Raw genomic sequence first — 14,818 nt, 5'->3', positions numbered from 1 at the left:
ATTCCCCAAATCTGTTCAATTCAATGTTATATTTTACATAGTACCTATTTACAACAACAATCTCCTCAAGCAGCTTTATGTTGTAAAGCAAAGACCCTACAATAATAGGGAGAAAACTCCAACAATCGGATGACCCCTTATTAAGCAAGCACTTGGCGACAGCGGGAAGGAAAAACTCCCTTTTTACAGGAAGAAACCTCAATGCTCAGATGTGCAAATGCAAGAAATTCCTAACTAAGATTGACCGAAAATAAAAGCTTTAAACCTTATCTTAAAAGAGGGTGTCTGTCTACAGTTCAAACAAGGAGCTGGTTCTATTGAGGATGAGACTGAAAACTGAAGACTCTGCATCACATTCTACTTTTAAACACCCCGGAGTATTTTAATTTGATTCTAGATTTAAAAGGGAACCAATGAGGAGATGCTAATACGGGAAAAATATGTTCTCTCTTTCTGGTCCCTGTCAGTAATCTTGCTGCAGCATTTTGGATCAACTGAAGACTTTTCCGGGAACTTTTAGGACAACCTGATCCATGCATTTATTACCTAGAAGTAATAAATGCATGGACTAAGTTTTCAGCATTATTCTGAGATGGGATGTTTAGAGATATTGTGCAAATGCAAGAAAGAAATCCTAAATATTTGTTTAATATGCACATTGAAGGACATATCCTGGTCAAAAATGATTCCTCACAGTGTTACTGGAGGTCAAAGTAATGCCATCCAGAGCAACTATCAGGTTATGTATCTAAGGTTTTTAGAACTAACTACAATAACCACAGTTTTATATGAATTTAGAAGCAGGAACTTAGAGGAGAGAGCGACCAATTCTTTCGCAAACATCGTAAAAAAATCTGTAGAAACACCTGCATGCCTGGGTGTTTGATTTTATACAGTTGTGGTCGTGGAAGTGATTGAAAACCTGAATTTGATTACTTGGATGGATGAATTAATACTTTTCGCAATATAGCGTAGAACAGGTCCTAGCACAGAACCCTGTGGAACTCCATAATTAGCACAATTGTGAGAACAGGGCTATTTTACATCCTATTAGACGTAATAGACTAAACATTCAAACCACTTTAAATTGGATTTTGTAATAATTATGTTTGGATGTAATGTCTGTATTTACAGAATTTGATCAATCTGTAGCCCACACCCATTGGCAACTAATTTCAAGTGTACCTCTCCATAAAAACCAATTTTTCTTTACTTTGAGGCGGGAAAATATATTAGTACCCTCAAGCAAACACACTAAGACATGACCTATTCAGAAACTTCGCCAAGTAAACAGTAGATACACTCTGCGCAATATTATCATTTAGACTGTGTAAAAAATAGTCATTAAAATCTGTGATTATTTGCCTGGGAGAACAGACTGACACCAAAGCATAATGATATAATCATCCCAAGTATTCCCCTGTTCAGTCCCTTTTTTAAAGCACTGGTCCTGAAGTTTCTTATTGGTTTATTTACTGAGTGAATGGTAACAATTTCTTTTAATTTTTTCCATTAATCTTCAGCATTAAAGGCTTTCTAGGTGATACTTTTAATCTGTCTATATTATATTATGGCAATCCACCTCAGATGAGTGATCAAGGACACGCTGGAGAAAACGTGCGCATATATGCCTCATGCATTAGTATGCTAGGCAGAACATTTAAGCCATAAGAGCTCTTACAACAAATGTGTTCTTGAAAATCCTTAACAAGATAATCTCTCATATTTAAATGGAAACATAGTGATAATGATTTAATTATTACATTATGTTATATATGATGTAGAAAATCTCTCGAGAAATGGACGCCTTGTCCCAAAACCTCTTTTTACTTTTGAAAAACAGCCATTTCCTGGAGGAGCAGTGTGTAGCCTGGGTTGACTGATGCCTCTGCATTTACCAGGATATGTGATTAGAGGGAGAGTTATGGCCAGTAGTTACAGTCTCCTGCAGATACATTTATGGCTAACATATAATGACGGCACACCCGGATGAGCTCACAATAAATCCGTGACATGGAATTCTCCTGTCCTTGAGAATTCAGTTCTGATCCTCATTGGCCAAAAGCAGATGTAGCCTAAATCAAAATCTGGGTTCAAAACTAGCCCTGTTTAGATTTATCCATCCTTTTTTACCAGCATTTTAGCAGGTCATTTTTTGATTTGTGAGGTTGTGAAAAAAGCTCCATTAAACCTACAGTATTGTCCGTGACTACCATACAATACGATGTTTTCCAAAAAAAAAAGGTGAGAGAAGAAAAAATACAGATAAAAACTAGTTTGGTGAACACAGTGGGGAGTTTTTCTACTAGAGAGCAGGATTTTACACTCAGAAGTTTGTGGAAAACCAAAAACAGATACAAGTCAGAAATGTCCAGCCTATTACACCACCGACCAGAATCCAGGTGTACAGTGGAGGTAACAGTTATCGCTGAATTTGTAAGTTTACTCACAAAGAAACTAACAGTCTCAAAGGTTTACGATAGCTGAATATTAATGGAGAGAGACAGAAACTGATCGTCTACAACCTAGCAGGAATTCTGACTCTCACAGATTGGCCAGCAAGAAACTTGATGAGAAGGTGACAACTGTTGGTGAGATTATTCAGAAACAGAAGAAATATAAAATGACCTTCAGTCGCTCTCAGTCTGGCGAGCCCATAAGGCAAGATCTCGCCTCATGGGCTGAGGATGATCATGAAAGGTGGTGGTGGTGGTGGAACAACCCAAAACTACATGGGAAGAGCATCGGCGTAACTTTGTGCTGAACTCCGGGGCGGTCAAGATCTCTGTCTAAATAAATCTGGGTAAATTCCCAGATGATTAAACATGCAACTGTTTTGCTGGTAATACCTGAAACGAGTAAAGAAAATCAACAGAATATTTACGCAAGATAAATTATAATTTTATTTGGGGGGGGGCTTATATTGGTTGGGTCTGATTATTGGCGGAGTCATAACCCCCCCTAACCCCCATGGAAATTACGCCCCTGGGGAAGAGCTTGATAATGATTTGAAGCCACTTGGGACCACAGAGACCAAGAACACCACTGGTAATACACAACACCATAATGTACTGAAATCTTGCAGTGCCCGCAAGGTTCCCCTGCAGAAGACGGCACATGGTGCTTGTAATGTGTTTTTTTGTTGTTGTTGTTCATTTTGTTGCAAATTACCAAACTTACAAATACAGCAGGGGATCAATTATTTCACCCACTGTGCTTGATGATGACGTGGCTGTAGCTCAGGAGGTACGAGGTCACATACTAATCGGAAGGTTGTTGGTTCGATCCCTGGCTGCTCTAGTATGCATGCCGAATATCCTTGAGCAACATACTAACCCTAAATTGCTCTCTAATGCATCCATCCATCAAATGTTAGAAAGCACTTACGTAAGGAAAAAACAAAAAAACAGACAAAAGTGCCTGTGTGAATGGATGAAAGAGACAAGTTGCATAAAGCGCATTGAGTGCTCAGCTAGAGAGGACAACCATTTACCATGAGAACAGCCCGGCGACAGACAATCTTACCTGGTTTCATTTCACGAGAAAGAAAAAAAAAAAAAACTCCTCGAAACATGCTAAAAACTTTCCATCATTTTTTCTAAGTCAAATTTTGGACTTCCTTTGTAAAGCACTTTACTGTAATTTTTCACAAAAATATGTTGAGTGCACTGGATTACAGAATGCCTGCAAGGTAGGAGAAATCTATTAAAAAGTCAAGAGACAGCAGCAATATTTGCAAAATGGTCATCTTTAATACACTCACGTTTCCACAGAGGATAAAAATGTGATCCCTAGTGTCTAGCAGTCATATATCATTGCTGCGTACTGGACTGCTTGCACACTACCTATACACATACGTGACATACATGAAAGACATTTAATCAACTGATCCCAAGGCACAAACATGCAACACAAGCCCTGCCTCTGATGGCACTCAGAATTGAATTGTTCCTTCAAGAATACAGTTCGCCATGCCAATGGTTACTTGGATGACCTGTATAAATACGCAGTCTGTATAGAAATCCTGCTGAGTCTTCTTCTTTGAATCTAAAACACTTTGAAGTGTCTAAGCAAAATACCGCCCAAAGGTCATGGTGTTTTTACCATCTTGCTTCCACCCATCAAATCCGTTCAGCTGTGTGCAGACAGACTGCAGGGCATGTGTGCTGTGGGTTTGTCCTGTGACTGACCCATGACTTAACTGGCTGTCACAGGGACTGCATGGCATGCCAGCAAGCAGCTGTGGCCTCGGTGCCTCAGTTAGGCCTGTGGCCCTCAGTCAAAGTGTCTCTCTGGGTGTGAGAGACATAATAGTGTCAGTGTTGGTGGTGCTAAAGAGCCCGTTTGTTGATGTTGAAGATTTTGACAGAGTGGTCGGCACTGGCGCTGGCGAGCTGGACCCAGGAGCTCTCCTCCTCGATTTCACTCTCTCCATCACCCTGTCCATCCTTCTTGCCATTCCCCCGACCTGCTCGGCCAGTCTTGGGCCTCCAGCGGAGCCGTTTTACTGCCAGAGTGTGGCTTTGTCTGTGAGAGGATGTGTGATGAAAGGAGACAACAGAATACTTGTCTGGATGACAAAACAAGCTTTCAGACAAAATCTACACAACTGACATCCCATCTATTTTACACTAAACCATAATTTTTCTGTTAAACACACAACACAAAAACTTTGTTTGGTATATTTTGCTACACCTGGGTTTGACCATCTTTTCCCTTCACAACTACCTTAATTGTTCTTGGCAAAGATTCAGCAAGGTGTTTAAACAATCCTCAGAGGTCATATGAGTAATGTGGTCTCATTCTCATGTTTAAGAAACCAGTTTAAGATGATTTGAGCTTTGTGACATGGTGTGTTATCCTGCTGGAAGCAGCCATCAGAAAATGGGTACACTGTGGTCATAAAGGGATGGACTTGGTCTGCAACAAAAGGCAGTTAAGTAGAAACAATGCTCAGTGGTTCCAGGGGCCGTAAATGTGGCAAGAAAGTACCTTTGATTTGTATTTATATTATTATAATACATATTAAAGTTCTTTTGTTATATGTTGTTCATTTTTACCTGCAGTAACCAATGAATTTTCCAACTTATATATCATCTTAAAATATGAAAAAAAAGGCGTATCTGAGGTGTGACTTCCTGATACAAAGACTGTGCAACCTATCTTGATCTTTACAGACTATAGTGGCATAGACCAGTGTGAGATAAAACATCGAAAGAACCAAAATTAAGGTACCGGTTGATGCCATCTGCATCTCCTCTTCAAAAGGAAGCAGACATAATCTCCATCACGCTTATCTAATTTTTTATTATTATTATTATTTAAATGGTAAATGACAGAAAGCTTCTGGTTCTCAACAGCAATCAGAGTGAAGACCCACAACTGACACTGTGATGAACCTCAGATCGACTGCATGTGTGCAGTAAGGATACGAGGTGTCTGTTTCTCCGCAGCAGCTCCAGTCGTCTCCTGCAGGCTCGCTGCCAGGGCTCCACCTGTACAGCCGGATCCTGCCACACTCCAGGCCAACTGCAAGCAGGTAGCTGCGGAAAGTAGGAAGGAAACACAACAAAATCGAACTTCAGAGCAGACCTCGTTTTCCTTTGCTCTGACCTAGATGTCTTGAACCAGTACTGTCACTCTTCGCTACAAGAGTTAGACATTTTTACCACATTTAATTCCATTTCAGCACAGTATGAGTGAACCTCCGGGGTCTTTAGATGAGAACATGAAGCAGTTTAGTGTCAGCCACAGTCATGTCATGTGTTTAAATTAATTGGATATAATGTTTCTTTATGTGAGGTTAACAGCTTCTAAACCAATTAAACAATCAGTTAACTGATGAGCAGTTTAAGGGAGAAGAAAATAGTTCAAAACTGCAGCTTCAAATTAATGAAACAAACTTCCAAAGTACTGAAGACAGATATAAGACCTGGCCAGTCGATATGACGGTAGTTGGATGTCATGTAACACAAACCTGTCATTAGAGCAGAGTACAGGGCAGAACGCTATAGCAGTAGCAGAATCGCCCACATCTAAGATGGAAGAGCACGGTTTAATCTCAGGAGGCAGCACAGGGTCTCCAGAGTCCAAACTACATGGGCCCCATACTATCACCTGGACACACACACACACTTTGTTTAGAAAAAAATGCTACAACTCAAGGGTGCAACCAGGTGGTATTATTGTCAACGCATAATGTGACGCAACATTTAAAAATTACCTTCTTGTCTCGACTTGATGTTACAAAGAATTTGCCGTCAGGGCTCCAGTCACATGACCAGATGATTCGGCTGTGTATGGCTGTGTCCTTCTCTGTGTGCGCATACAGCGAGAACAGGGGCTCTATATGGAAACGGGAACAAAGAGCAAGAGAGATCATACAAACAACTGCATTCAAACGATGGTATGAGTGCCGGCACTACATGTATTGTGTCACATTTCATCTCCACAACAACACTTTTCCAACAGAGGATGAGCTGGTAGCAAAACTTTGCGTTATGATTACTGCAGCATGACATCAGCACGTTTAGATCCCTGCCTCACAGCTCAGTAGCAACAAAGACTCTCCCGAGCGACAAATAAACAACCGAACAAGACAGAGAACCTCATTCCAGCCCTCCATTTCACTCAGTTTTGGTTTATGACCTGCTGCTGTTTATTTCCCTAGCCTAAGTCATTTCAGCCTCCAGATTGGTTTCCCTAGAGAGCTTGTTTGTATGCTGCTGGCAGCTGCCTGCCTGCATGTCTGCAGTAGTCCTGCTCTCCACTGGCTCTCTCTCACACACGCACACACGCACACACACACATAGCATAATTATTGTAAAACATCAGCACTGCCACAAAAGTCCGAGTTAACCAAAGTGTTGAGGTTTGTGTTCAAAGGATTCTCCTTCTCCCTCCTTCACAATCTTTCATTAACACGACTGGCTGTTGAGCTATATCACATCACACACAGATGGGGACTGGAGACACAGACTATAGAGAAAGTGTCCATTTTGATAAAACACACAAAACGTATCAAGAAGACTAAAAGGTAGAACATATAAAAGCCCACTCAGGTTTAAAAAAAACAAAAAGGAGGAGGAGAGAGAAGGTGACAATGTCTCCAAGGCCAAGACAAAATAGGGCGGTGGAGGGAAACGCTCAGGCAAAACAGGTAGGGGCCAGAAGATGTGTGAATAGAATAGAGGTAGTCATTTGTTTGATCAGCTCTGACTTCATTTAACCTTCCCTAGTCTGAAGGTAGGAGACTGTGCGTGTCCTCGTGCGTGCTCCTCACAATCACCTTGAGTGATTCAGCAGTCAACCAGAACAGACGGGGAGCCCCCCGCCCCTGGAAAAAGCAAAAAAACAAAAAACCCTGTAATCCCTTGCCATTTCTCTTAAGAGAAACCAAAGACCAACACACACACACACACCCATTCAGCTATCTTAGTGAGGACCTTCATTGACATAATGGTTTTCCTAGCCCCTTACCCTAACCATTAAAAATGAATGCCTAACCCTAAACCTAACCAAAACCTAATTGTAACCCTGATACTAAAACCACATTTTGAGCCTCAAAAAGGCCTTTAAACCTGTGAAGACCGGTTAGTGTGTCCTCACAAGTGACTGTTGGTTCTCACAAGTATAGTAGAATGCAGATTTCGGTCCTCACAAAGATAGCTAGACAGGAACACACACACACACACCACCCTGCCTCTGCGTAGCCCACCATTCAGGCGAACAGAGGAGTGCGGGACGCCTCTGTCAGTGCCCATTAACACCATCCGGAGAAGCCAAGAGAAACATAAGATGCTTTACCAGGTGCAGGAGGAGGTAATCCTTAGGGCTTAAATGTCGTTTTCTGTTCACCTTAAATGCAGGATTGAGTTATTTGTAGAGTCTGTGTGCTGAGGTTCTCTCATATAAACATCCTCTCCAAGAACACACTCCTGTTGACAACAGCAACAGCTCTACACAGAACTTAGGCCAACAGAAATCCAATATCTGAGCTAGTTTTTTCTTTCTCTTTTAAATAAAATGTTTGATTGTTTTCAAATGTATTGTTTCTCAAGGTTTATTGATTATCTGGATCCATATTCACAATGTTTCAGATGTTTGAGAATTAGATTTGGGAGATGTTTTCTACCTACTTAGAGTGAAAGTATAAAATTAAGAGCACCTCTCACAGTATCACACCATTAGTAAACACATATATGTAGGGGAGGTGTGGGAAGCCAGATCGGGCGCCCCCCCCCTTCCGGCTCTCCTCTTTGCTCTCTCCCATCTCGTCCCTTTTGTCTCACTTCTCTCCAGCACCTTTTCTATCCCTTTGAACAAGTGAGGCTCCATAAATGCTAAAGAGGTAAGTATTATTTCTCAGTTGCAGTGAATAGATAGGAGCAATTAAACTGTAGAAAACTAAACAGAAGAAAGAACAAGAGAAATAACAATTTAACATAAACCAGTGACACACTCAACCCTGATCAACCCCAGCAGGGCCTCCTTGGATGAGGGTGTCTAATGATAATGGCCGAAACACCCGATGAATCCAAGGTCCACTACTGACGATGTGTCCCAAATCTTAATACGATAACCTAGATCAGATCTCTACTTACTCTGAATTCAGAAGTATTATGAGGACATGGTCGGTAGTAACAATGATCATAAAAAGTATAAAAACATGTCAATACCTCGGCATGTCAGAGCACTGACTGTATTGCTGATGTTACTGATGGTGACAGGAAGGCTCTAACATTTGGAGGATGTGGTCAACCAGTAAGACCACGCCCCCATGATCATAACCTATCAGTTGATTATCATCATCTAAGAGGATACAAGTCGTATGGAAAATCTGTAGCAAAGCGATATCACTTCATACATGAAACATGTATCAACACCAAAAATCTCATGCTAATGACTTTGCCATATTAATATTGCTCAGTACACTAGGAGCGAGAACTTGTAATTGTAAGTAGTGTGCATGAAGCATATGCTGTGAAAATGGAGAAATGTTTGCAAAACAACAAAGCACAGCTTGGGTGAAGATCCATTAGGTGATCACTGTGTGCAATTTTGATTAAATTCTGACCAATCCTCCAGTGCAATCTATTACAATTTGGCTTTTATCCACCAATGTCTTCAAATTCAACTATGATTTATGGTTGAAAATTCAGAAAAAGTTTTATAACTTATGTTAAACCTATGTTTTTGACAAGTGAGATGTGTAATGTCATAATATAGAAAGAATCCTATAAAGATTTTAAATATGCTACATTTGAACTCTGACCTCTTCTTCAAGGCCAATAGAGTCATCTAAAGGTCAAAGTGATAACACTATATAGTTATTTAAAAAAACCTTTCTTTCTATCAGTTTATATTTAAAGCATACAGGCTTAATCCCTGGCCTCTTCTTCAAGGTCAAATAAGGCCATAAAATGTCTCACTTTTACATTTTACATCTGTCTTTCTTTCAAGTTGACTCCAAAATGCATTATATGTTTCAAGAAAGTATTGTTAAGAGAAAGTAAATAAGCTGCCTAGTTAGTTAGAAATATATTGTGGTACATTTCTAGATACTAGATAGTAGATGTAGTAGACAAATATAGTAAGCTCAATTTATTTATGTCCAGTTATTTACAAATCATTGCCTATTACGTAGTATTACCTACTCCTTCATGATGTTCGTACAATTAGAGTATCTGTCATGCTACCTTTATCTGATTTTAATTCCACAGTTTTTAAAGTATGTCTAAAAAGAGCAAAGAAAACAAAACAAAATGAATATACAGAAAACACAACAATGTTGCCTTAAAAGTAAATGCTGCCCAGAAAGCGAGCTGCCTTAGCCGAGGTTTGTACTCTGTGACTGCCGGGTGAACAGACAGATGATGATCTTTCAGCTGGATGAGCTAAAAACTCTGTAATGTCGGGATTACAGCTTCATACCACTTCTGGCAGAGCTCCTTTTTATCATCAGTGAATATTTATCACCCTTTATCACTCTGCTCGTGTGTCTGGAGACTCTGACTGAATAAATCTGGGACCAAACAGATACCTTATGCCAGATGTGACTGGTTAGAATCTAAGTTGTACTGATTATGTAATAAAATGAAATCAACAAATTTATTTATTTAATAGATCATAAAAAGGCAAAAAAAAAAAAACATTAAAAAGACAAGCAAAGTGAGACTGTTTTATTGGATGGTTGTTCCATGGCATCGTTTAAGATTTGAGTCCAGAGACGATTTCTCACTCAGAAAGCTCTCACCCAATGTGAATCCTGACAGTGTTGACCTTAGAGAGACAAATCTATTTCTCTGACCATGTCAAAACCACTGAGTTAAGTCACAAAGGAGGGTAAAGGTCAAAAGAAATTGACAAAATGACTGAGAGAGCGCTAAAACTGAGACTTTTCAGCTGATATTTGCTGGGTTAAATTGGGCCAATTTCATCTGTAGCTGACCGCAGCATGACTACTCTTCAAGGTAATTGGGGGATATTTAACCTCATTATCTCCACTTTCAGCAGTGTATACACTCTTAAATTTGCTCTTAATAGTTTAATATTTAATAGTTTTCAGTGAGTCACCATCAGTGAGTGATGGTTGGCAAATCCTGTCTAATGACAGGATTTGCCAACCATCACATTTTTAGTGCAAGACACCAGCTCTCAAAGTGCGTAAACAAATCTCACACCTACCGCAAGGAAGCATCAAAGTATCCTCTTTATGGGTTAAACTGGCTTTTTGCACACAGCACACAATCTGAAGATCACACTTTTTAAACATTTTAGCACCTACACTGACCCACAAACACCACTGGAAGTGGGAAAGACAGTTTTTGTGGCTTTAGCTGAAGTTGGCAAACACACAGAGGCCTCTTTATATTCACAAACCGTTCATGTACCTTCAGTGTTTTCTCATTTACTTCTCTACAATTTCACAGATCAGAGCCCCACAGAGCGCTACCCCCAATATCACAAATCCCAGTTTAACACGAAACTATAAATATCATTGTGGTTTGTCTTTATCAGCGCATGCAAAGGCTACTGCATCGTGCTTTATGTCTGTATTTATTCAAAGTGTTACTTCAGAATTTTCTTTTCAAGCTTCATCCCAGAGAGCATAGATTTGATGAGATCTCTGCAATCCACCGCAGAGGATTTGATGTATTCTGCATGGTAATTACCCATTTGAAAGCCTGTTTCAAATCACTGCTCTACCTACAAATGTGGAATTATAAGCCTTGAAGGAGGGAAGTAAGCACCAATCGTTCATTTTGGTCAGTCTGGTCAGTTTCAAATCTTTCCTATATTAAATCCATTTTGGACTCGATTCATTCAGTGCATCACTTGTTTGGCTCTTCATAGTATTAATGAGGGGAGTCCTTCCAGTAAGGCCAGCTTGACTCGAAATTCAATTTGGAGGAAATCTGCTCTGTGGGTTTACCTTATTTTAATTATTTGGAATTAGGGGAGCAATTCCATGTGCCAGAAGGGCTCCGGCATTGTCGTTTTTTCTTAATATTCACTCAAGCACATTTTTTAATTAAACTGAATTTATTTACAAAGCATTATGAGGAACTAACGTCTCATCCTGAGTCACGCTGCATTTGAAAATCTAATCCTGAAGACCAAACACTAATAACCCTGTAAAACAGACTTCCTTATTAGTCTGTGTTGTCCTCATTTCTCACCTGGACTTTCAGGTGTGGGGAGATTCCTTCTCCATAAAGACCAAGTGCGATCTCGGGAAACAGCCAACAGGAGCTGTGCATCAGGTGAAAAGGCCATTTGGGTAACCGTGAGGGTGTGACATGGAAGAACCTGCAGCTGACGCCATGTGGTTGTACTCCACAGCAGCACTGCTGCATGCTCAGCTTTGGATGCCTGGAAAGATAGTAAGGGGTCAGTTCATTGTCAGACATAAAACACACAATGCTTTATAAAAGCACCTGTGTCTACTTTATAAGCTACTTCCACAGTTGAAGTGTTCCACAATGAAACAAGATTATTTCACAAAAAACAAAAACTACCACGATCAAAACAATTAGCACCCCTGATGCTAACAGTCAGTTCTGTATCATTTTCTCAAGCTCCTCCAGATTTGATGGTCTTCTGGCATGGACTTTGGTCTTCGGTGCACCTTACAGGTTTTCAGTGGAATTCAAGTTGGGGCTTCTTGCAGGCCACTCAGTAACATTTACTTTGGTCTTATGGAGGTAGTTCTTCACCAGGAGCGACGTATGTTTTAGGTGGTTGTTGTGTTAAAAGACAAAGAGACAACCCAGACCCAGTTTTGCTGCCAACTACTTGAGGTTGTCTTTCAAAATCTTTACATATTATAGCATCCCCATAATACATCCACCTCCGTGTTTCACTGTGAGGACGGGGGTTTGGGTTGTACACCTTTCTCTTCTTCTTTCAAACATAAACAGTGCCTCTGTGGCCAAAGAGCTCTCGTTTCCAGTACGCATAAACTTTCTGCAGGTCGTTCTTTCTTACTTTAGTCTAGATTCAAGCTGTCTCATCTGCAGAAGTTTCCTTGGTATGCAACCTCACACTTCATTCCAGTGCAGGGATCTAGTGGTTGTCTTCTTTGAGACCACAGTTCCTGACCTGGCTAAGTCATTCAATGATATCTTAGCAGTTGTTCTGGTGTCTTTAGACTCACACTTGTTTTCTTTCCAGAGTCTTTCAAACCTTTTGCTTCCTACCCTCTGCCAAATTTGTTCTGTACTGTGTGGTACTCTGTGATGATACTTCTCACTCCAGATCTTAACACTTGGAAATGCTGTGATAACTTTGCATATCCATCTCTGCTTTGTGAGCATCAACAAATCTTTTTATCAAATCTAAACTGATTGATTTTGTTTTGGGCATGATGCTTTCTCAAGTAACTGATCAAACTCTCACTGAAGTTTTTATAGTGTGTAAATTGGAAGATAACTCTCAGTTTGAACTTGATTTTTAGAAGCTTTGAGCATTACAAAGTTAAAGTACACCATTGCACAGCAGTGGTTTCTGCTTTGACTCAAAGAGGTCCGTTTTTCAGGGGGTCTAATAATATAGACCCTGATAATCTCGTTTTTTTCCCTGAAATAATTCTGTTATTGTGTGCAAACAAAAATGATTTATGCTTTCTAAAGAAAACTTTTTTAAAAAAGTCTAGAAATACTATGTTGAAAATCCCACGGTCTGTTGAAAAGAAAAAAACACTGAACATTTTTGACAAAAACCTTCAATTTCACAGGGGCTTAATAATTCTGTCTGAGTCTGATGTTTTGCACAAAATATATCTTGAAGAGTAAAGGGATTCCATTTAATAAATACTGGATCAAAAATATACATTCACCCACATAGAAATAAATCTGGTGTTGCTGAAATTAAGAGAATATCTTAACGTAGTGCCTCTTAATGGTCTATGAAGTATCCGTGATTAACTACAGCTGGTAATTTATTTGTGCAAACATAAAGGGTTTCACAGCTCACACAGTAAAATGTTAACGTTCATGGATCTCAGTGAGGATCCGAGAAAGAGGATCACAGATTTAGACAAGTTAGTAATGTCTCTTTCTGCATAATTCAAGATGATCTGTTCAAACAGCTGCACAAGATCTGAAAACACCCTCAGTTATAAGGAAGTTGGTTTGGGTGGTCAGAAACAATCCAGACACCACAAAGGTACAGGCCTGCATAAACTGGAAGCTGCTGGACATTGCTGTCTACTCTCAAGTGAGTCTTACATGGCTACGTAAGGACAGGCTGCTGTCCAATAAAGAAGGACCTGGCTCGTAGCTAATGCTAATGCTTGTAGCTGACCACATGGACGAAGAAATAAAACCTCTGAAGGAAAGTGTTATGATCAGATGAGACCAAAATTAAGTTGTTTGGCTACAAGTATTGTCAGGTCAGCCTGGGATTTTAGAAAATATTGGGACCTAGAGGAAAATAAATCAACATACGGACTGGAAAGCAAACCAAGTAGAACCAATCTGCAGTCTGATTTGCCAAGCAGAGCGTTAAAAAGACCCACAAAGCAACAAGAGCAGCAGCAGTCCAGAAGTTTTGAGATATACGTGCACAGAGTGATGAAAATAAAAATTAACTGTATTTAAAGCACATTTGGGTCACTTTGTCACAAACTTTGTATACAGGAAATTATGGGCTTATGGTGAAGAGTGGTTAAAAAGAACGACATAATTCAGCCTTTTCTCTGAATAATTCAGATACATTTGAGTAAATAAAGTAAAAATGACGCACTACTGCTTGGTGTGCGCATAATTGGGGATTGGCTTTATTTACATTTATTGTAAGAAAATAGTCAAATGAAGTGGTAAAGGTTAGTTAGATGGTTCTGTCAGATGTGTACATTTATTAGCATATAGGTTTTTATTTTTACATCTGGTTTTTGCTTTGAAGGTTTTTCATCTAAAGATCTAATGACCCGATGATTAGTGTTGAACTAATTGAATCTATTAAAAAAGAAAATCAATTAAAATTTACATGGTTATTGAGGGGAATCTAATAAAACCCATTTGGGTAAATGAAAACAATCTCTTAAGCAACGAAAATGCACAAATTTACATAACTGGACAAATAAATCTAGTGAAGTAAAGGTATCATAGTGCTGGGCAATAGAATCTGTGGGACTGGCATACGTGGTTGTAGTAATTAAGGCAAACTACCTCAGAAATCTTCAACATAACTTCAAACCATCAGCCTGACAGCTGAAGCTTGAACACAGTGGGTGCTTCAAAAGGTCACTGAGCCCAAACACACATTAAATGTGGTTGTGGAATAAGTAAAACAGCCAAAGTCCTGTCCTCAAGTC

The 14,818-nt window shown here is 39.7% G+C and overlaps 1 protein-coding gene across 1 annotated transcript in view; it reads right to left on the bottom strand.

The window, feature by feature from the left end:
• Nucleotides 1-3,723: 3,723 nt before the first annotated feature.
• Nucleotides 3,724-14,818, bottom strand: part of elp2 (elongator acetyltransferase complex subunit 2) — a 33,728-nt gene continuing 22,633 nt past the window's right edge. The window contains exons 18-22 of the mRNA XM_080862288.1: nt 11,682-11,874; nt 6,224-6,345; nt 5,978-6,117; nt 5,433-5,543; nt 3,724-4,527 (exon numbers count right to left, since the gene is read on the bottom strand). Of these exons, the coding sequence (XP_080718414.1) occupies nt 4,332-4,527; nt 5,433-5,543; nt 5,978-6,117; nt 6,224-6,345; nt 11,682-11,874 (762 nt within the window). The 3' untranslated portion in view covers nt 3,724-4,331. The remainder of the gene's footprint in view (nt 4,528-5,432; nt 5,544-5,977; nt 6,118-6,223; nt 6,346-11,681; nt 11,875-14,818) is intronic.

Source organism: Rhamphochromis sp. 'chilingali' (genome assembly GCF_963969265.1).
Source record: "Rhamphochromis sp. 'chilingali' genome assembly, chromosome: 17".
Classification (NCBI taxonomy): domain Eukaryota; kingdom Metazoa; phylum Chordata; class Actinopteri; order Cichliformes; family Cichlidae; genus Rhamphochromis; species Rhamphochromis sp. 'chilingali'.
The sequence above is the reverse complement of the archived record's forward strand: the minus strand, read 5'-3'. Positions and strand labels throughout refer to the sequence as shown.